The sequence below is a fragment of the Papilio machaon genome, chromosome 2 (genome assembly GCF_912999745.1).
Source record: "Papilio machaon chromosome 2, ilPapMach1.1, whole genome shotgun sequence".
In the NCBI taxonomy this organism is placed as follows: Eukaryota; Metazoa; Arthropoda; class Insecta; order Lepidoptera; family Papilionidae; genus Papilio; species Papilio machaon.
Window position 1 is genome coordinate 3,420,656 of NC_059987.1, and position 22,416 is coordinate 3,443,071.

Below are 22,416 nucleotides of genomic sequence, written 5' to 3' on the forward strand. Positions count from 1 at the left end.
GTGCTTTTAATATGAAACATACGTCGTACATGTTAGATCTTCAGTCAAAGTTTAATAAGTGTAATGTGCATACTTACGTCTAACATGTGTAATTTCCAAAGTAAATAAGCAGGAAATTACTATAGGTCTACGAAGAAATTAGGATGAAACATAGGACACATGAAATAAAAATCAATATTTTTTTAATCTATTTAATTAACAAAAACACAACACTACATTGAGTCACTCGTTTTGTCATAAATATTATAACAAACGAACACGTAATTAGCACAATTCAAGGGTTCCTTAAGTTTCGTTATGGCATACTGTTTCGAGAAATTTTAATAAAATTTAAATCGCAGTTTATAGTTCGTTAACCCTCAAAAAGTGATAGCCTCCCTAAATTACAATCATTGGCATTAGCCTCACAAAATGGCTGCTTATATTTACCCACTTTTACAATTAAAAAGTTAATAAATTGTCTAAATCTTATAGGACGGTGGTACACCATGAAGTTCTAGGCTTGATATCTAACCCGACCATCTGTAAGAAAAAAAAAGTGGCATTAAATATTGATCATAACAAATTATTGTTGTTAAAATCCTGAGAGAATAGTGAAATTTTAAACATATATTATAATTACATTTACATTAATTAAACATATACATTATAACAAATTATGGCTAAGTTTTGCCTACTAATGCCCTAAACACTATTATTAAAAACTAACTTTTGCGAAACTTCATCCGCGTGAAATTAAAAAAAAACTGTGTTAGTAGCCTATGAACTATTCCAAAGTGTTTTTTTTTGTGACTGAGTAGTCACTGTTTGCCTTGAAGAGGCATTTACAGCATCACCGGGCTTGAGGTGGCGGCGAGATGGCGCTTAGCCTAAACCTCTTTTAAGAGTAACTGGGTTCGAGGGCTCCCTCGGGGCCTCGACTCGGGCTGTTACTTCGTTATTAATACCGAATTGGGATTACCGGATTGGGAAAATAAGCGGGTTGGGATTTGTCTCTCTTCCAAATTTCAAGCAGATACGTTCAGCCGTTCTGGAGTTACACGATAACAAACATCCATCCATCCAAACTTTCGTATTTATGATATTATAGTAAGAAGTAACTTCAAATTAGATAACCTAAAAAGTGTACGATTATTTTATAAGTTTGTACCTATTTAAATTCTTTCTTTGTGACGACTACACTTCCTAAACGAATTTCTGTAAACTGTTATTGTGATGAAGAGTAATAAAATAAAGAATCTAACTGAGTCTTTGACTGTGCCTATAAAAAATACATACCATTAATCGAAGTAAAAGGTACTTTGCCCAGTATGCTAATCATACACGCGAAGGCTAGTGACATACTTATTTTAGGTTAATAAGACAACAGTAAAAAAAGGGGTATGCATAATCACTGCACGTAAAGAGAATGGCTAAAAGCATTTTCTCTTAAACCGTTATTACCTATAATAAATACACGTCGTAATACTTAAATTAGATAATTATTTACTTCGATTTGGTTTCCGATTATTTTATATATAAATTAATTCCTGCTCCTGTTCTTTTATCTTCACCAAAAAAGAGAAATCACATTGTAAATATTTTTTGCCCGTGACCAGCGACTGATGTCTTTCTATACATACATTTAAAATTTTTAAAATAAATACTTTAAACCTTACAAATGAAATTTTCACAAAAACAATTTAATTGTTTTCATTTTCCTACAAGTAACTACGAGTACTTTTAGTTTTGGTTAATTTTTGATTCCTTTTATTAATTATCACTATAACTATTGTCCTAAATCTAAAACACTTTTAGATTTAGTTAAACACACTAAAAAGTTAAAGTTAATCAAACTAAAAGTCTAAAACACTTTTAGTTAGACTTCAAAAAGTTGCTTATAGAATACTGAAACACCCATAATACATCACGTGCATACACCCGTTTTTATGTAAGAAGTTCGTAGAAAATACAAAGCAATAAGAATAGAGCTTTCGTTTACAAAAAAAACGTCCCTCGTCACGAATAAAACTATTTCGGCAAACTTTGGCAAAGTTCTACGCCAGTGGAATCCGCATTCCATGGGACCAATAAAAATTGGGTTTTACCAAATATCTCCAGCGGGAATGTAACTGTCGTCGATCTAATAATTATTTATACATCACGGACGATTTGTGTCGTATTATGTAAAGCGAAATGAATAATAAACCGGTCTGATTGCCGCAAAAACAAACATGAGCCGACGCACTCTGGCTTCATGACGCGTAATCAGCAAACACGATTGTTGACTCGGTATCTCGACTACCTCTGTCATTGGTACTGTTTGCAATATGACTTGACATCGTTGCATACAAAGATTGCTATTTTCCACTAAAGTACTCACAGGTATTGTGCAAATTTCAATGCAGCATCATCGCAAATAGCTGTAATTGCACAAGAAATATTTCGTCCATCCTAATATACTAGAAAATACCGTTGAATACGACTTTTTCAATCCTTTATTATTTTATGATGTAACATTTTATTCCCAGCTAGTTTACATCAAACATTTGAGTTTTGGGGATTTTAATTTAATCGGCAATCCTTTTGTTTATACCGTATGTTTCTGAGACCAAAATCTCTGTATAAAACATATCGTCATCCCTGTCATTATATTTGCCAAAATAGAGAAAACAATATGTTTAAACGGATATTTTGGTCTTAGAAATCCACTGTTAAACCGAGAAGTTGTTTTGGAGTATTCTTAAGAAAATATTTAATACAGAAATAAAAATTCAATAAAATGATTTGTCTATATCAGCAAATCTCTAAAATAATTACAATTAGTTTGACAGTAAACCATGATAGGCGATAATTCATATGACACTGAATTCGTAAACCACAATTTTGTAACGTTATTGACTTTGAACCTGTTTGTAATATTGCGACAGAGAGCGGCCATCAGAGGCAGCTATAAAAATATTGTGTTATTCATTATTAATAATTAAAACGTACGTTTACATATAACAGACATAAACTAATCATAACGAGAGATTTCTGTGAGAAATGAACTTCGAACCCCATGGCATTCAGCTCTCGAGAGTACCAACTACTAAGACATCTACATTTTTTTTATTAGTAAAGTGATTTAGTAAGTAACCATATTAATATTTAAGTAATAATTAAATAAACCTTAATATCTATGTTAAGCAATTATTTATAAGATTATTTATTAAGAGCACAAAATAATATTAGGTCCTTACATATGAAATTGGCGTTTTTCGTACTGGCCACTTTAATCACGAATTTCTCCTCTTTGGTAAGGAATTCTAAATTCAAATTTGTACAGCTATAGACTCATGTATTTGTGGTTCGATGACCGTCATTCATTTGTTTTTTTTCTTCTGTTTTTTTCTGTTTGCGTCACTCATTTTACAAAATGGAAAACTTAAAATATCGCATTATTTACGAGTACGAGTTCCGCCGTGGCACTAGTGCTGCGGAAACGACTCGAAGGGTGAATGATGTGTATGGCGGTCGTGTTGCAAAAGAAAACACAGTTCGTTTTTGGTTCCAACGTTTTCGTTCTGGAAAATTCGATCTGCAGAACAAGCCCCGTGGACGGCCTGAGACTCAAGTTGATAATGAAGAGTTGAAGGCTATTGTGGAAGCGGATCCATCGCAAACCACGTCCGAGTTAGCTGCAGGCTGCGATGTTAGTGATAAAACTGTTTTAATTCACTTGAAGCAAATTGGGAAGATTAAAAAGCTTGAAAGGTGGGTACCTCACGAATTGACTGAAGCAAACCGGCAAACGCGCGTCGACTGTTGCGTTACATTACTAAACCGGCACAATAATGAAGGTATTTTAAACCGAATCATTACCTGTGATGAAAAATGGGTTCTTTACGATAATCGGAAGCGCTCAGCGCAATGGTTGGATCCTGGCCAGCCAGCCAAATCCTGCCCCAAGCGAAAATTAACCCCAAAAAAGTTACTTGTAAGCGTTTGGTGGACTAGTGCCGGTATTGTTCATTACAGTTTTCTCAAATCTGGCCAGACTATTACAGCTGATGTCTATTGTCAGCAATTGCAAACCATGATGGAAAAGCTAGCGGCTAAACAACCTAGGCTGGTCAATCGCTCCACGCCACTGCTGCTTCACGACAACGCTAGACCACACACTGCGCAACAGACGGCTACTAAATTAGAAGAGCTTCAATTGGAAAGTCTAAGACATCCTCCGTACTCCCCGGACCTTGCTCCAACAGATTACCATTTTTTTCGAAATTTTGATAACTTCTTGCAAGGGAAAAAATTCAACTCCGATGGGGCAGTCCAAATCGCCTTCAAAGATTTTATTGATTCCCGTCCGACTGGTTTTTTTAGTAAAGGGATCAATGAACTACCTATGAGATGGCAAAAGTGCATAGAAAATAATGGTTCATACTTTGATTAATTAAATATATTATATTAAAAAATATTCGACTTTTTGTTCCTCCCATACAAAACGCCAATTTCATATGTAAGGACCTAATATAATGATTAATAAAAATAATAGAGTTTTGAATAGGGTTAATATTTGATGAGCTCTGAACATCTACGATATTATATTACATTTGAAACTTTTATCACGAAAAATTCAATTTGAAATAATTAGAAATTAAATCAGTAAATTATAGAAAATTTTGTTTAACCATTTGATTAAATATCGATCTATATTATAGAAATAGAGACCCAGAACTCATCATATTCAAAATAAAAGATTTAATGGTTATTATGGCTTACCTACGAACTTCTACGTTCCTTGTAGGAGCATGGCTGGTATCCCAGTGATGAATGAAAAAAAATTAAAATATGATATGAAGTAATTGTTTTACATATATGAATAGATAAAATAAAAAAATATATACCATTAAATACCCAAATTAAAATTATACCTTATTTGATTATTATAATGTAGTCACAAAATCATAGTCCCATTTTAATACAAAAATATATGTGTCACTAATACTTTAACATGCTTAACAATACTATTTAATAAATCGGTTTGTCATGTAATTATTTTATTATTATGTATTGTAACGTAAATTTATTTCACTTTTGTCTCATCTTACGTAAGACAATGCAATCGCGGCACTATTAAATTGTGACCACATAAAAATAAACTTCAATTAATTGTATATAATAGAAATAAAATACTTAAATATATATGAAAATATTAATAATTACAGGGGTTTTTATAAGAAGCCGATGTTAGTTGTAGTAAATGTGAATCTTTTCACTATGAGGTACTGACGCTTTGCTCTTGAGCGCGAGGGCGCCCGCTAGGCCCGCTCCAACAGCGCCCACTTTCGCGGCCTTCAGTCCCAATGCACCTGGAATGGTAAATTTATAAAATTAATAGCAAATAAAAAATAACTATTTTTAATTTGGCTCGATCGCAACACACGCTCTTCATTGCTATTACATTTGTCCTTGTTTATTGTATGGAGAACTGACCGCCAACCTTCATTAGTCGAAGAGACACCTCAAGAACGTGATTGTGTAAAGTATTGCCTTGGTGCCTATTGGAAATAGTTGACCAAATGTGTCATTAATAACCAATATTCCAATTTTAATTAATACAATTGTCTAAGACCTGATCCTGCCTAAACTATCCAAGCATTTCTTTTTCAAATACTTCGCTCCAAAATAAGATAGGTTCATTACGTCCAATCCTATTGCACAAAAGAATTATTGTTGTTAAAATCTTGGCATAATATTTACTTTGTACAATGTAAATGCAACGTTACGTTCCCAATACAACATTTAATAATTAGTTATTGTAATCGTAGTAATTAAACAAACACAATTCATCACGACGCCCATTATTGTTAGTTCCCACCGCGGCTCGTGCGATGAGAAACTATTGAAAGAAACGTCATGTTATGATCGGCGTACAACGCATACTTTAATGCGTCGTATAATACATACACTATAGTATAGTGATACAAATTAACAAAAATAAAAAAGGAAAATTACTAACAGCAATGATATCAAGAAACAATAAATTAAATGAAACATCATTCTCAAAAAAAAAAAAACTTGAACAGCATGCTTACACCTGTAAATGATCTTTAAAGGTTACAATAATTAGGCCTGTGACCTATTGTGAAATGTTGTTTACGTTGATAATAGTCAACGACATCAAAAGTAACCTTAGATATATGGCTTTCGCTTATAAATGTCATAATTATTTTAATAAGGTAAACAATAAAATAAATTTGTAGTCAGTGTTGCAATGATGACATTGGATCACGTATGCAACATTAAATTGCTTTATTTGATGTCATTCATCCACTTTTAAAGCTATTTATCTAAAATTTAATATGTCGTGGCATAAACATCTAATTTTACATACTATGCATGCACTATGCGATATGCGACACAATTCTTCTTAGAACTGTGTTCCTCATTATGCTGATAAGTTAAATTATGGTAGACAACCGTTATATGGTTCTTGTAAATCGCCCATAGATTATTATTTTTAGAAGCCCTTAAAATAGTAATAATTTAAAAAGATAAAGGTAGTATCTGCAATTATTCATGTAAGTACTTTTTGACATTAAGTGAAAATAAAGTTTTTAAAAAAGTATGTCAACCATAAATAGAAATTTACAATTTTAGCCACATAAATTACGAACGCGAATATTTTACTTGATAATTTTGTACCATTTATGTTAATTCTATTGTTCTTAGTTAACAATTTAAATGTTTGCAATATTTTTGTTTCCTATAAATTTGCATCTTTGGATAATTAATTTTTAAAAACAAAGGACTATTGACTAACAGAGAAATTCCTACAAATCTTGAAAATAATTAAAGTCCGTACGAAATGTTATTTGTAAAAAATTAAACAAGGTCATATGACATCTTAGTTTATTAGCAAATCAAGATATGGCACTCTATGACTCGCCGAGAGTCGTCCTAGAAAATGAAACTCGTATGACCAAATACGCATAAAATATTTTCGCTAAATTGCAACCATTAGGCCGACATTATGGCTACACCTTGAGAAGAAGTTTTCCAAATACGATTTAGAGAATTTGCTATTCACAATTTGCAAATAACAAATATCGTGTTACGTAGATTTTTTGAATTAAAAAAATAAGCAATATAACGCTATCGAAGTTAAGCAATGTCATAATTTTCCTTTTGTTTAGTTTCGTTAATAGCATATGTTAGTAAATTTTCATAATCTTAAATCTTATTCTGGCTCAACAATGGGGTAGTATTCAGTTCTACGGTTTTGTATGAACTGGAATTCTTAGAAAATTAACTACTTGTCTCTTAAATAAATCCTGTATCATACGTTAGGCATCTGCTATATTTAAATTTTGCAATCGAAAAACAAACAGTAATAGGCCAGAAATACCTGACAAATGATAACGATAGTAGTTTAACACCTCGAAATTTATTTATTTCTTCGCAATTTATGGGCTACTAGGTACATAATCTTGTATCTGATAAATGAGACAATGGTCATACCAAGTAGTAGCTTCTTCTTCAACAAAAGCAATCCTCTCTTCATCCGGGGGCTCCTCTTGAGGTCTGACGTGCCGTCGAGAGGGTCGTATGGGCTGAAGTCGCGGTTGTCGGCGTCCGCACGCCTCTCGTAATGCACACTAGCTACCACAGTCGCAATCAGACAGACCAACACGATGATTGTAGAGAACTGCATTTTGCTGCTACTGTGAAAGATGTTAGATGCATAGTTACACTTGCACTTATTTAGACAAAATGTGTTTACTTGAATTCTTGCAAATGGATAGCTTAACTATATCGGGTACACATTTCATCCTTACCAGCCTAACAGAGTAGGTTCAAGCCCCTCGTTAGCGACACATATGAGCTAACGACACTTTTCAACAATGAAGCCTCTTGAAAATTTTAAATTCAATGAAGAACTACTTGTATAGATGTGACTTTATAGACTGGATTCAAAACTACATTTTCCGTCAAATATCTAATTTGTAAAATGTTAGCCCCTACATAAAATGCATCGCAACATATAAATCCTACACAAATAAACAGAATACGCATCGAAATCACAAATTACAATGGAAATGAATACAGTATGTGATTAAACAACAAACAATTAAAATATTCGACAACTGTTAATAAACCATTCGACGAGGACGTACAAATATTTACAATTGTGTGTTACGGACACTCGTATATGTTGAACTTTGTGTTTACCGCACGACGTACGAGCATTTACCGCTGTTGTAAACCGCATTCATTAAATCTGCACTGTTATCATTTTATTTTGGGTGTGTTAAAATGATGAATGAAGAAAGATTCATAAGTTAAAATGCTTGGTAAGTGGTGATATTTTTTAGTATTGTAACACCCTTTACTATCATAAGGCTTAATCGTATACTTTAATAAGAGTTGGTAAACATATTTAATGTAATTTCATAGTAAAATTTATAAAACCTCAGTACCTACATTTACCCTACAAAAATATTTCACGAATGAAAGTAATTTTTAAAAACTTTTCGAAGTCGTTGCGGAAATTGAAACATTTCCTGCGTAGATTTCTCTAGTACGTCCGCAAATCGATCGTGAACGCTGCGACAAATAAGATTTTAAATTTAATAACATAAAAAATAACACAATTACTTCAACGAATATCCTAAAATGTAAGAAAATAATATACCAAACTAAAATAATACGGCTAAAATTAAATTAATTTTTACACTAAAAAGTTCAAACTAAGAATCGATTATTAAAAAAATCGATATGATTTGTACCTTGGTTAATTCGTTAGGTGCACACAACACAACACTACTGCAGCCACTGACTCACAGATGATACGAAGTTTGGTATTCAATACTTATATAGACTGCAATAGCGATGCCTCGAGGGGAGGGCACGCACGCTACGCATTACGGGCTTCAAGGAGGACCGAAATAAGAGGGGGGAGGACGTATCCATACACTTGTCCTCGGTCTCATAATATCTCATCCTGTATGGAGGATTTTATGTTCTTAACCTTATAATTATGAACACTAAATTTTTACAAAAATTATGACCTCCGATGATAAAATCTATTATTCGAATTTTAAAAAGGTAAGTAATTAAAAGGTTAAAAGCTTATTTTACTTTAAACGACGCTATTTCTGTCTTGTTTTATTAATTACTATAAATGTAAGATACGGCTTTCTTTTTACAAACTTTTATTTAGTTTCACCTGTCTCGTTTGTCATCAAGTCTTGCAAATTAAATTTAATCAACTTATCGTTACTGATTGAGTTGAAATTTTGCATACATGTGTAAATCAAGTGACAATGCAATATTATGATGACATGGTCCTATATAATTATAATCTGACGATGTATCTGGAGGGTGGCTATACGAACATCGCAATGAAACGACACAACCTCACCGTGTTTGGGCTCGTTTGAAATATCTTGACGAATAGTTTGTATTTTTTTAAATTCAAGTTCTTTCTTATAATAAACAAAAACATAGTAAAAGGTTTTTAAAAATATCTTTTTTTGTGAAAAAATGTTATTGTTGAATATTGGATTCAAATCTACGACCGTGTTCCATATTTTACCGAAGAGTAATTTAATAAAAAAACATGTAATACTTCATCAAATAACGTACTTGTTGCGGAGACAGTTAGTATTATATTTTTTTATAGACGACACATTATTTAGGTAATTGTTAGGTAATTAAATCAAGCTCTTGTGACAACGTTTACAGCCGCAATTGGCAATTAGCAAGACCAACCAGGCAATTCTACTTACTATAAACATACATATGTGTAACATCTCACTATTAATCTCACACGCTGTTAGCAAACGTTGTACTGACGAATTAATCAATTAATGTTCCAATTAATTAGGTAAATAACGTATTATGATGGGTTTGAATTGATAATTTATTCAACAAATATATTTTACAACAGTAATTCTTGTTTAACAATCTGTATTTATAACATATTGCACTAGATTATTATTCATTCCATAAACGAAAATGAAAAGATTACCTCAAATGTTTATGTTGAACGTCGAATAAATTAATTTAGAGATAAAATTTACGACTACACATTTCCTTCCGTGAAGGCAATTTTAACAATTCTTTGGAAATTTTTCAAAGAACCATTACAATAAATCAAGGATTATCGCCGGTACTTAAATAATTTACATAAGTTATGTAATACAAAAATAAAATTTATATTATCAAGTGATGTTAAACTGATCAAACAAATACATCACTGGACCGAGTGAAATATACACCACTCCAGGTATATTTTTGGTGCAAAATTGATTACTAATAAACACCCCGTAACCTTGAAATAATCATCGGAGTTGTAAGATGGCATCTTAAACATCAACTAAAGGAGCGAAAAATAACGCCTCGAAAAACCAAACCATTATTTCATTTTAGATTCAGTTTCATTAACCATGCTATAACTTGAACGGTTCGCCGGAATAAGCCAAATTCATTTCATTTTTATTGCATATTAGTCTTCGCTTTGGTTAGGTTTCGCAACTATGCATACGTATTCTTAGTTCTTACCTATACGCTCTTCTCGAACCTTCTATGAAACTTTTGGCGTTACCGGCTATTGAATGTAGGAAAAACCGTACCTTTTATACGCCTAAATCGTAATAACTATGCATTTATTCTATACCTAAGGCATTTCTCTGTCGAACTAATCATTTCAAGAATTTTTATTACTAAAATTGACACCTACAATACACTAAAGAACAAAATTGTCTTATATAAGTTCTATAGAACTATTCCATTAACACTTACGTCTGACATATTTACAATTACGTTTACAATGACCTCCTGTGTTATTTATCCATGTATCCGAGAAGCGATTCACTATTAGCCCAAAGTCACGTTACGAAATCTAAATAAATAGGCAAGCCTATGCCAAATGGCATACATTGATTCACGCCAAAGACGTGACTCTACTATGGAAGACATTACAACTAAATCAGTTACCAGTTCGTACATAAAGTAAAATCAAGTTAAAACATGTACAGTAGAATCTGGATAAGCGAGAGTTTTGGGGGACCGCGATATTTCTTTCGCTTCTAGAGGTTTCTCTCCAACCCAAATTTCTCGCATATGGAAGTAGTCCTTCGGTATGGTATTTCTCTTATCTAGATCTCGCTTGATCCATGATCGATTGTATTTAAGATTTGGCTTTTTCTTGGCTTGATTTTAAAAAGCTACGTGCCATTCGATTCCTATTCTTCCCTAAATTGTTGCAGCTAACATTTAAGTTTGATACATTCCATTATTATAACGTAGTGATCGTTTTGTACATAATAATTTGAACATATTTACAAAAACATGTTTATTAACTATTTGTATGTAAATTTCCCACGTTTTTAACTTGTTTTTTCTCAGGAAATTACATGTCAAGATTCATAACAGTTATTTTTAATGCGAATTGTTTTTCGCGAAGAAATTAATCTTGCACAATACATATTTGCGCCTCATTGCCCCTTATAATTAGGGTTGTCGGTCTCCGAGTTTGACTAGAATTTTTCGAGTTTATGTTAAGGTAATACAGGTTACTCGTTAACATCGATGTGTTCCGGTCATAGTGGTTGATGTGACAAGTCACTGGAGTCGTCTACTAAGGAGCCAAAGATTGATAAACTGTTTTTTTCCTGCCTGTGTTAGGTTTTACATTTATAGAATATTGACAGCCCTAATAACAATGCAGCTTCCTAGTCGAACAACTGTTTCGTGTGGCGCTACTTACTAGGGTGATTTCTAATTACGTCAAATTGCGTGGTTAAAATGACATAATCACGTTACAGTCGCTCCTCAACAAACGTAACACGAACCACGCATGAAACTGTACTGATTGTTAATCAGTGTACGCATACGTTACTGTTTTTTAAATCGTACTAAAATTGCCAAGAGTACTGCTGTCGCACGTAAATCTTAAAAGAGTAATGCAACAATTTACCTAGCGACAATTATTGCTAAAACTAAGCTTCAGTAAGGTTTTGCCAATAGTGTTTTTTAAAAAAATATTTGTATTAATTATATCTGTCGTTTTAAACTTTGTAAATACTACTCGAATTTTTTTTACAAAGGTTGGATTTGTAACGTATTGTGTAATTTGTAAAACAGATTAATTGAAATAATTTTTAAGTGATGTTAATAGACGATATATCCATACATAACTTATATTTATAAACATAGTGTTATCGGAAATTCATAGACAACTGGTTTTTTTTTTTTACCTTTTTGTGGCTGTAAACACTGAAGGTTGCTTGAACAATGGCCTTGGTGAAGATCAAAGAGGAATGTTTTCTTTTCTATAGATTTCACGCAAATACTAAATTGCCATGTTCCAAACACATTCAAAAGAAAATAAATACAAAAGTTTATATAAAGATTTTAAGAAAAAAAAAATAGAATTCATAAGAAAATGATTAGGTGACTTATTTTGTTATCGACTTCAAAAAGCTTTTTTTTTTTGTTTTATTTGAACTATTTTTTTCGTCTTCTCAAAAAGATCGTCATTTAAAAATCTTTAAACTTAAAATTTTAATCTTAACTAGCTTTTACCCGCGACTCCGTCCGCGCGGAATAAAAAATAGAAAACGGGGTAAAAATTATCCTATGTCCGTTTCCTGGTTCTAAGCAACCTGCCCACCAATTTTCAGTCAAATCGATTCAGCCGTTCTTGAGTTATAAATAGTGTAACTAACACGACTTTCTTTTATATATATAAGATTACAAAAATACAAATGCAATAATAATAATATCCAAAGATATTTTTAAAAGAACGGAACATTTGTAAGGCAGAGGAATTATGACGTATTTTCTATAATACACGCTTCACCACTGTTTAAATTAGATTATTTATATGCCTACGATAATTATTTTACGTAAATGCTACTTCACACACGGATACACTAATATAACGAAGATTTGGTAACCAATTAAAGGGAACTGTCGGTGCCGATGATGGACGAACACGTGAGTGTTTAGCCGTTTATAAATTAGTGTATAATAATGTGCCACTAAAGTTTAAATAACATAATTAAATTAATTACAAATGCAGATCCATTGTGGGAATGTTGGCTATACTAACTTACCACCACCGTAGTGCCCACCTGACGCTGTCACAATTTTATAGCTCCTCTAAATAGCAGGAGTCAATAGAACAGTTTTGACTACTTTCGTGATGACAAGCTACCTATTCAACCTTGCCCACAACCTTTTTGAGAGCTGGAACTGCACGTACCTCGCGTTTAGTATTGAAAACTACACATCAACGTTCTTTGATAAACCTTGTCAATTAAAAACATTCCTTTAACCATTAAAAATAAAAAATAGTAGTCAAAATTAATATAACTAATATTATAATTATTTAATATTTTTATGAAACTAATAAAAAATCAGATTTTCTTATCATTTTGTTTTTAATGTTATATGATAAGAGATGTACCACCAAACTGTGGTTAGTGTATGACCTTTTATTCAACGTAATTTAAAAATTTAAACTAGTGTTAAGTTACGATTTTTTCCATAAAGATTTTAGCTAGAGACATCTAGCTAGCCGATGAGACTCTATTGATTTAAGTTTTACACCAAAAGATGGCGCATTACCAAGAGTATAATTTAACTCCCCAAAGAGATACTGAAAGAAAATGAGACATTAAAATTATAATAGATGGCGAGATGCAACATTTTTAAACTGTCGCATTTTTTTGACCTTGGGATGATACCTAATAATACGAATGATCCATTCAATTATCGCGCCAATGTAATGAGCAATATGATCATTTCATTGAATGCAGTTTTTTGAATGCCTTGTCGCAATGAAAAATAATACTTCAAAGATAATTTCCAAAAAATAATTATTATTACTAAATACTTTTGTGAACGTCCTTATTTTTAGTAAACTAAATTTTAATGCGCCATCTATAAGTTATGGCTACACGTATAAAGATGTTATTTAAAAAAATGATAAAGTTTATGAATTATAGATGGCGATGTCATCGTTGTAACAGCTGTTCCTGAAATGTTTTGCTTTGATCCGCTGTTAACTTCACACCAGTTAATGAACCAGAGACCAAAGAGAAAGACAGCGAAACTAGACAGTAAAAATTTCACGTCGTAGTGTTGTGTTGTGTCGATTTTTTTTTAATTTGACAAAAGGTATTGAGAAAATTGTTTTAAAGTGATTTCAGATCAAGTCTATTAATTAAGATCATTGTAGTGCGATAGTTACAGCTTTGAAATCTAATTTAAAGCATTGAGTGTTATAAAAACTTGTGTTCAGCTTATTCCTTTCACAAAGGATATACCTGAGACTTGGTTGTTTTATTCGTGCGCTATTCACCTGCGATTACGGTGTTTCTGTTTAGCTGTAAGTATAACGCTTATTTTTATTATAAGTATCATCGCCTGTGCCTTATTTTTATCACTGGGCTTACCCTTTTTTCACAAAATAGCCACGGTGGCTGATTCTCAAGGTTTAACTGTAAAATGTCATTCCGCTGCATTTCTGTTTAAAATGAAATGATCGTGTATATTTTTCTTTACAGCTAAATAGAATAATTATTCAATTACGTATTGGCAATTTGTAGTATATATTTGCAGCATCATAGTCAATTTGATTCATTGTTTTCTTAGAATTATAGTTTGTGTAAACTGCTTTACAATACATCAAATATTGACACTTGGAGTAAATATTGAAAATTGAAAAATGATGAGATTTTATCAGTGAATTGAATTTATGTCTTAGAACACTACTTGTATATATTTTAGCTTGAAATTATGAATGACAAACAATTTATATTTGAATGCAATTACCACATAGTTGCAGCTAGTGCCGCAATTAATTTTTTTATAGTGTCTTAGCTTGATAAAGTAATAAATAAACAAAAGCTTTAGTACAATCTCACTTATTACTCATAAATATTAACCATTAAAAACCTACTCAAGTCTTATATCAATCTTAATATTAAATAAACAATAATTGTTAGCTTGCTCTATTTTCTATTCCTGCTGCTGTGCAATATACAAAGGTTTATATTACTTCATTCAAATGTGAAGCATATCAATAACAAAAAGATACATGTGTGTTTGAAGTTAATAATAGAACATTCCTAAGTGCACCTTATTTTTACAATAAAACAATAGAGAATTTTAATTTAAACAAGTTCATTCAATTCATATATTCAAGTTAAAGAATTGTATTTATTCTATTCCTTTTTTGTCCTTTTAATCAAGAATTGCAAACTTTTTACTAACCATTGCTTCTAGATTCAAGTGAATGATGTTTAAATTGCTCTTAAACTTTATGATTTTAATAGAATTGTGAGTTTGTTTAATATACAAACAGAAAGAAATAATCAAGTTGATAATAGAATGTGGTAGATGGCACTGTGAGGCAGTTCAAAGAAATAAAAATATTAAATGTTTCATTGCTGAAAATCTGATGAAATGTGCTGATTATTTGTTGTAAGCAAATATTAATAAACAATTTTTTTTTATTTTAAGTTTGCCGGGACCAGAGCTGGGCATTAACTCGTTAATCCGTTAATCGTTAATTAACGAAGTTAACATTTTGCTTAACGGATTAACTTTTAAGTTAACTTCAAAAAGTGTTAACGCTTTTGTTAACTTCCGTTAAATTCAACTTCCGTTAAAAAAAGTTCGTTAATCGTTAAATTAGAAACTTGGAGACGTGCTGTCATTTTGTTTAAATTACGTGCCACGCCACGTTCGTAAGTTCATCTATGTTGGGCGACTGTCGGCGACTCGAATGGTGAAGGAACGATTTGATAATTGATATATGTAAAGTTCGCGTGCAAGTGTGATGCATCAGAGCGTCCGAGAAAGACGTGACCAACAGGACAAAATCAAAAGAAGGTTCGAAATAATACATTTCATTACGAATATATAAAACAAGAGTATGTAATAGCCCACATTCCGAACGCTCTTCGTCCCTGCAATACCCTCCAATCCCTTTTTGAGCAACTGTATTAAAACAATTTTTTACTCGTGCTTTTTCTTTAGCTTTTCCAAACTCGTGCGTTCTCTTTCCCAACTGTCAAAATAATGTCTATTGAAAAGAAAAAACCAACCACGAAGTTTTTACAAAAAAAAATCATTGAAGTTTTTATGATTCATGCAAATATTTCTAAAAAGAAGCTCCTAATTTGTAACAATATCAGATTTAATGATTTGATCCAATGAATTAGGTTAGGTTTCATTTTATTTCATCTCATTAAATTTAATTTTCATTTCATATCAATAAAAATAATCTACTGAAGACTTGGCCGTTTGGGCATAGTTCCCTTTGCCTACCCAGAATGGGTGAAGAAAACAAAAAAAAATCTCTGTTTTACAGTTGGCGCCATTTTTCAAACATTTTAGTTAGTTGAGTTTATTGTGTTTTTATTATTCTATTAAATTGCTTAATTTTTTCGAAACTATTAAAATAGTTGTTTAGTACACGTGCGGAACTGTCATTACAACTTGTTCCAACTGTCAACCCTCACCTTTGCCTGCGCCTCGGCTCGGGTAGACATTTGTCGGAACTGCTTTCCGCACTCGTAATGAAATATACTATAATGCATTCATACTTGTCTCCAATACTAATTTGTTATAAAATGTATAGTCAAATTACTATTTTAACCAAGTGTCGCCACAATAAGTGTGAAATTAGAATGTATAATTTTGGTATGGTTAACTGTTAACGATTAACTTTAACTTGCGTTAAATTTTCGAGAATTTAACGCTTTAACGATTAACGAAGTTAATTTTTTAATTAACGAATTAACGATTAACGAAGTTAACTTTTCGATTAACTGTGCCCACCTGTGGCCGGGACATATACATTGAAAATAAAAAGTATAATGTCATGAAATACTCCTTTAAGATTAGTAAAAGTAGATTGTTAATGCCAAGGCTTGTCCTTTCACTATCGACTTGATTGAATTGAAATAATTTTGAAGTGCCATTTATTGTATTTGTCTTGTAGTCATTAACATTTGATTTCTGAAACAGTGGACCTAGCACAAATATTTGTGACAATCGGCTTTGTGTCCTCAAAATTTAAATTATGTCAAAATTTGTATGAGAATTTTGGTGTACTTTATGCCCAATTTTTAATGGAAATTTTATTGATGATAATATAATGGCGATTGTCAGAAATATATTTGTACTAGGCACACACGTGTCTTTCTCCTATTAATATGCTTGGTTATGTAAATATGCATCAATGTATTACAGAACGCAGATTTCTGTCTTGAATTTGTACTAATTATGATGTTTTAACACTGTAAAAGCTCCAGTCATCTCTGTGCTAAACTGATTCAATCAATGTTGATTAGTGTTGTTAAGTAGAAATTGTTTATTTAATATAATTACACTCTAATATCAGTCTTAAAGTACACTTTCAATACAAAATTATATAAGAAGAAAATTATGTGTACAGTCATGTTTGGTGGTTCTATTCCACCTCTCAAACAATAAGCATTTTAACGTCTTGGAAGCCTCAAAACAATAATGCAGAAACAAAAACACTTCAAAAAGAAACTCACTTCCGAATGTCGTAACAAGGAAATATTTTAATCCGTAGAATAGCGTTATTTATAGCCACTGTACTCTATTAATTTAATTAATTCAACCTGTAAAAATCTGTTCATGATTAATTAATTAAATAGTCAAGGTCAGCGAGGGCATTTTTGTGTGGGATGTGTAAATATTTAAATTAGAGTTGTAAAGCAATTTATAGACAGAGTAGTTCTTTGTTGGCATGGCATTAGCTAAGTAGTACAGTACAGTCGGTCAGTACACGCTTCCGCATCGCTAGTGTGTACGCGATTGCATCTTGTTGTCGTTCCGTATTGCCAATGGATACTTGTCCACTGCCACTATTGTTTCAGTTGTGTATTATGGATACGTATACAGCGCAGTTTTGTACGTCACACTCATTCTTCATCATCGCCTGTGATGTTTTTATACATATTTTATTTGAGGTGTATTATTTTTGATTTAATAACAATGTTATGAAGAAAAGTAACAAAATTTGACTATTTATTGACATAAAATCAATAAACCCTGGTAACTTAATTTCATAGGATATTTAGTATAAACACATACTCAAGTTTTTAAAAAAAAATCCCAAAATTTTACCTTGACCGTAAAAACATTCAAGTAAAGGTACATACAATACTGTACTAACATAACTAAAGGTTAAAACGCAACATAATTAAGCGTTTGTTTACTCTTTTGTTGTTTGTACACGCACAAAATTCTCTTGACCTGGATGTAGGGCAACCTAATTCGTTTTGGTTCGCGTAGCTGCACCGCGCCGCATCATCACGCTTCCCACAATACGTGATCTGTTAGCTTCTCTTGCTGTTTGCTTTATTTACTGTGTCAGCTGTTCATGTTTTACTGTGTCGAATCAGGTAATTATGACATGAGATTGCGATGTTTGAATTATATAAACCTTTACTGACTTCCATTTGAATGTCTCTGAGAATACTTATTACAGAATGTAAGACTTCGCTACTTAAAAAAGATGTTTTTCTTTCAATGTTTAGATATGACGCCAATGCGGATTCAACTCGGATTGCTTGCGTAATATAAAAGTTATAATAGTCGACTTGACTCTACTGAGGCTAATGTTATCTGTACAAGTAATAACAACTCAAAAATGTACTACTAATGTGTTCTAGGTATAAAGTAGTATTTACTTTTAATACATATACAAATAGCCAATAATCTAATTATTTGATTCTGAAAAATTGTACATATTACTGGTACTAAATATACAGATAATTTATATTTTGGTCGTAACGTATGCTTGGTGGCTAATGGAATTGCACCCTAATAAAACTTTAGCAAATGAACCGTAAAAAATCAAATTATATAGCTTTTACGAAAAAATTATGAAAAACTACAGTCTATAAAAGTATTCGTGCCTATTCGATATAAGGCATAAAAGGAATGTGTAAGTTGCATTAAATTATACTACAACATTCAGAAATTTTCGTAGTTCGGTGTACTGCCGAATTGGCGATACTTATTTTAATTTAAATTACGTGCAATTCATTAGATACATAGATAATTTAACCAGTCCTCAACCACCAACTTTAATACACACTATTATATGTGTCGCTTTTAATGTCATATTAGTTAATATTAAATTTTACTTCTTACTAACATAAATGCGAATGTTTAGATGGATGGATGTTTGTTTGAAGGCATCTCCGGGACTGCACAACGGATCTTGATGAAATTTGGCACAGATGTAAAGAATAGTCTGGAAGAACACATAGGCTACTTATTAGGTATTTGTTTATTTCCGCGCGGACGAAGTCCCAGGCGACAACTAGTTAATCATATATGTATTTTAAAACTTACTATTCAGCCGAATTTCCGGCTACGTAAGGCCCCTGACACTTAAAGTTCATAAAATTTTACAAGACCACTTTTTATAGTGGTAAAATCTCAAGTAATTTTCATGCGACAATTTCGGACTACGTTAAAATACCCATACTTTTTTACCCTCTGCGTGCTATTTATGGTGTGCCCGTGAACAACGAGTTATTCGTTTTTAATGTCAAAACAACACGGAAACGTTGGCCTTAATGTAATGAATTGCGGACAATTACGATAGTGGTAACCAGGCACGTTTTGATAATAAGTTGTGTGATAACATTGTTTAACTAAAACTACACACATTTAAAGTTACTAGATAACAGCAGTTACCCGCGACTTCGTCCGCGCGGTATTAAAATAAAAAATCTAGTAATAAATATAGGCTATGTTGACTGGGGATAGTATATCTTCCCAACATTGAAAGAATTTTTCAAATCAGTTCAGTAGTCACGGAGCCTATTCAATGCAAACAAGCAAACAAAAACTAGTAACGATTTGTGCTTGAATATTTCTGATACAATAACACAGAAAGTGGAGTAAATCTAAAACGCAAGGTAAATAATTACTTAGATTTTTTTTTATTATTTCGTAAGTAATAAACATAAGAGCCTGAAGATAAACAGTTGATCTACTACACGTAACATCTAAATGGGAAAAGTCGCATTTAGCATCCAACACAAATATTTGTATGCAACTGTAGTTTATTCTCAAATTTGAATATTAGATTATTAGAGTTGTGTTCGCGCGAACTATCTCAACTATAATAGTATGTCGCGTCCGAGTTCTTATTGTATGTTTATAATGACGTGAACATCTGAAGCGTAAATTCTCTCTTTTAAATTCTTTCTATGGTATTTTTGTAATGAAATGATGACACGACGAGTGAACGAAGCGAAGCCTACATGTAAGCGTGAGGCGTGCGGAAGGCGAGGCTTGACGCAACACTTTCGCAATCTTTTGCTCTTGCCTTTCTGAAGCTCTCGCAAGATTTACCATCCAACAATCTCTAGTTCGAATTCGAAAAATCAAATTCGATATCTATTCACGATTGGTTTCTGATTCCAAAATTGTCATTAACTTTGACAAAACAGAGATAACAATATGTTCTATATTTTGGCATCGGAAAGCCACGATTAGACTTTGTTACGTTTACCTTCCAACATTTATACCATCTGTCTTTAATTTACATTAATATCAAATGCAAGAAAGGAACTAAGATTCATTTATGATGTAATATGGAAAGCTCAGCTGATAACGAAATGCTATCATAGCTCTTTACGCGTAAAGGTTTTGGGAATGTAATTTGTGTTATCTGTTTCTAAAGTAGTATGTTTTCTGTTTTATTCTGTCCTGTTTTGTGACAAGGTCAACTGTGATAATATTTTTAAAGGTCGCCATTTGACCTGTCTCAAACTATGTTAACCCATATTCAACTAAGGTCAAAATTATCATTGTTTTGTTGACGATTAAAAATAAGATTATTACTACTATAAAATACATGTGCACAAAAAAAGTTTTACGAGCCAATTTTCCAAAAAGTTGTTTACTTATAACAACTTATAATATTAAGTTGCTTAAAGGCTTTAAGCTTAAACATAATATCATGTCGTGGAATTGAGATTACAGATAGTATAGGTGTGATGTCGCCCACCTTTCCCTCCACTAGTTCTTTTAGCTGTTAGCCAAAAAATAAATGTTAACAAAGACAGTTAGACGTGATCAGGGCACTAAATAAAGCCGCCACTTTTAGTTGAATTAAATTAACTTTCTACTGTTTTAACAATTGATAGCTAATATTTGAAGATTATCGCTGTTTTTCCAATGCATGGGAGGTACAAATTGAAAAGAGATTAACAAAGGAAATTTGTGGCGCGAAAGTGAGTGGTATTATTGTTCGAGGACGTCCCAGACGTATCTATAGCGTCCCGTTTGATGAAGTACTCGAAAAGGATGGAATTAACAGCACTCGAAACCGACCTATGTATGTATGGGTAGATGTATGAATATAGGAGAAAGGAGAACTGAGACTAACCACTGAGAACAAAATCTCTGTATAAAACATATCGTTAACCCTGTCACCATCTTTAAAAAACAGAGATTTGGATCTCAGAACCCCACGGTTAATTAAACTGCAAATTTTTTTTTACAATGCTCTTGACAAAAACAATAGAAACTGATGATATTAATTTAAACGAACATATTTATTATAATTGTTCCCTTAAACAATTTATAATTAAAATAAACGTTTATTGGAATACGGACAATAGCGATACTGATTGTAACAAGAAACACGTATTGGAAACGCGGTTTCTATGTCATGATATCGGTGAAGAATTAATGTCGGAAACCGAGAACGTTGTAAAAATTCTATGAATATCTTTAATCTTTCATATTTTGAATGATTAATAAAAGCTTTATAAAATAACGGATCCACCGTGAATTTCTGAGTCCAAAATCTCCGTTTAAAATATATTGCTATCTCTTTGTTGTCAAAGATAATGACAGGGGTGACAATATGTTTTATGCACAGATTTTGGACTCAGAAAGCCATGGCAAGATGTAAAACTGTTTTTATTATAATCGTCTTTTTACCACAAACAATATGATATTTTTTTTAAAGTTTATATATCGAAATTGCAAGTAGGAAAAGGCAATAAACAGTGCGGTTTCTGTGCCGATATACTATCTCGGTAACACGCGACCCTGACTAAATCTATGTTGCGGCCACATCGCCGTTACTTGTAACTCGGCAAACAGAACAGACAGACCGCAATACATACAAGTCGCCTTTTTACTTTTTATGCAACTCGTACATTATCATCGTGTTCTGCTCTAAAGGATACGCATCTGACTCAACAAGATGTTAGCCTACTTGAAAGTTTTACAAGTAAAATATCTTTATCGCTTGTGATTAAAAAGTAAAAACTTGCGTTTTCTATTTCATTTTACCATGTCGTTATTACCGGATTTCATCGTGTTCAGAGAAATTGTAGACCACTTTTTAAATTTTCTTGT

At 32.2% G+C, this 22,416-nt stretch overlaps 2 protein-coding genes across 2 annotated transcripts in view; one reads left to right on the forward strand and one right to left on the reverse strand.

Moving 5' to 3' along the window:
• Positions 1-249: 249 nt before the first annotated feature.
• Positions 250-8,853, reverse strand: LOC106717658. Its single transcript, XM_045682000.1, has 4 exons — positions 8,757-8,853; positions 7,489-7,688; positions 5,258-5,336; positions 250-522 (listed from the first exon to the last, which is right to left on the reverse strand). Exons 2-4 carry the CDS (start codon positions 7,679-7,681, stop codon positions 510-512), a joined length of 285 nt encoding a protein of 94 aa, XP_045537956.1. The 5' UTR covers positions 7,682-7,688; positions 8,757-8,853; the 3' UTR covers positions 250-509.
• A 5,273-nt stretch (positions 8,854-14,126) lies between these two features.
• Positions 14,127-22,416, forward strand: part of LOC106717638 (solute carrier organic anion transporter family member 5A1) — a 41,654-nt gene continuing 33,364 nt past the window's right edge. The window contains exon 1 of the mRNA XM_014511533.2: positions 14,127-14,368. The gene's annotated coding sequence lies outside the window, so the exon portion shown is untranslated. The remainder of the gene's footprint in view (positions 14,369-22,416) is intronic.

Bases quoted from the DNA above. Each gene is read 5' to 3' on its own strand.
- LOC106717658 (XM_045682000.1), bottom strand. From the start codon at position 7,681: ATGCAGTTCTCTACAATCATCGTGTTGGTCTGTCTGATTGCGACTGTG. The intron at 5,337-7,488 runs GTATGACCATTG...TTACCATTCCAG, and splicing joins GAAGAAGAAGCTACTACTTG to GTGCATTGGGACTGAAGGCC.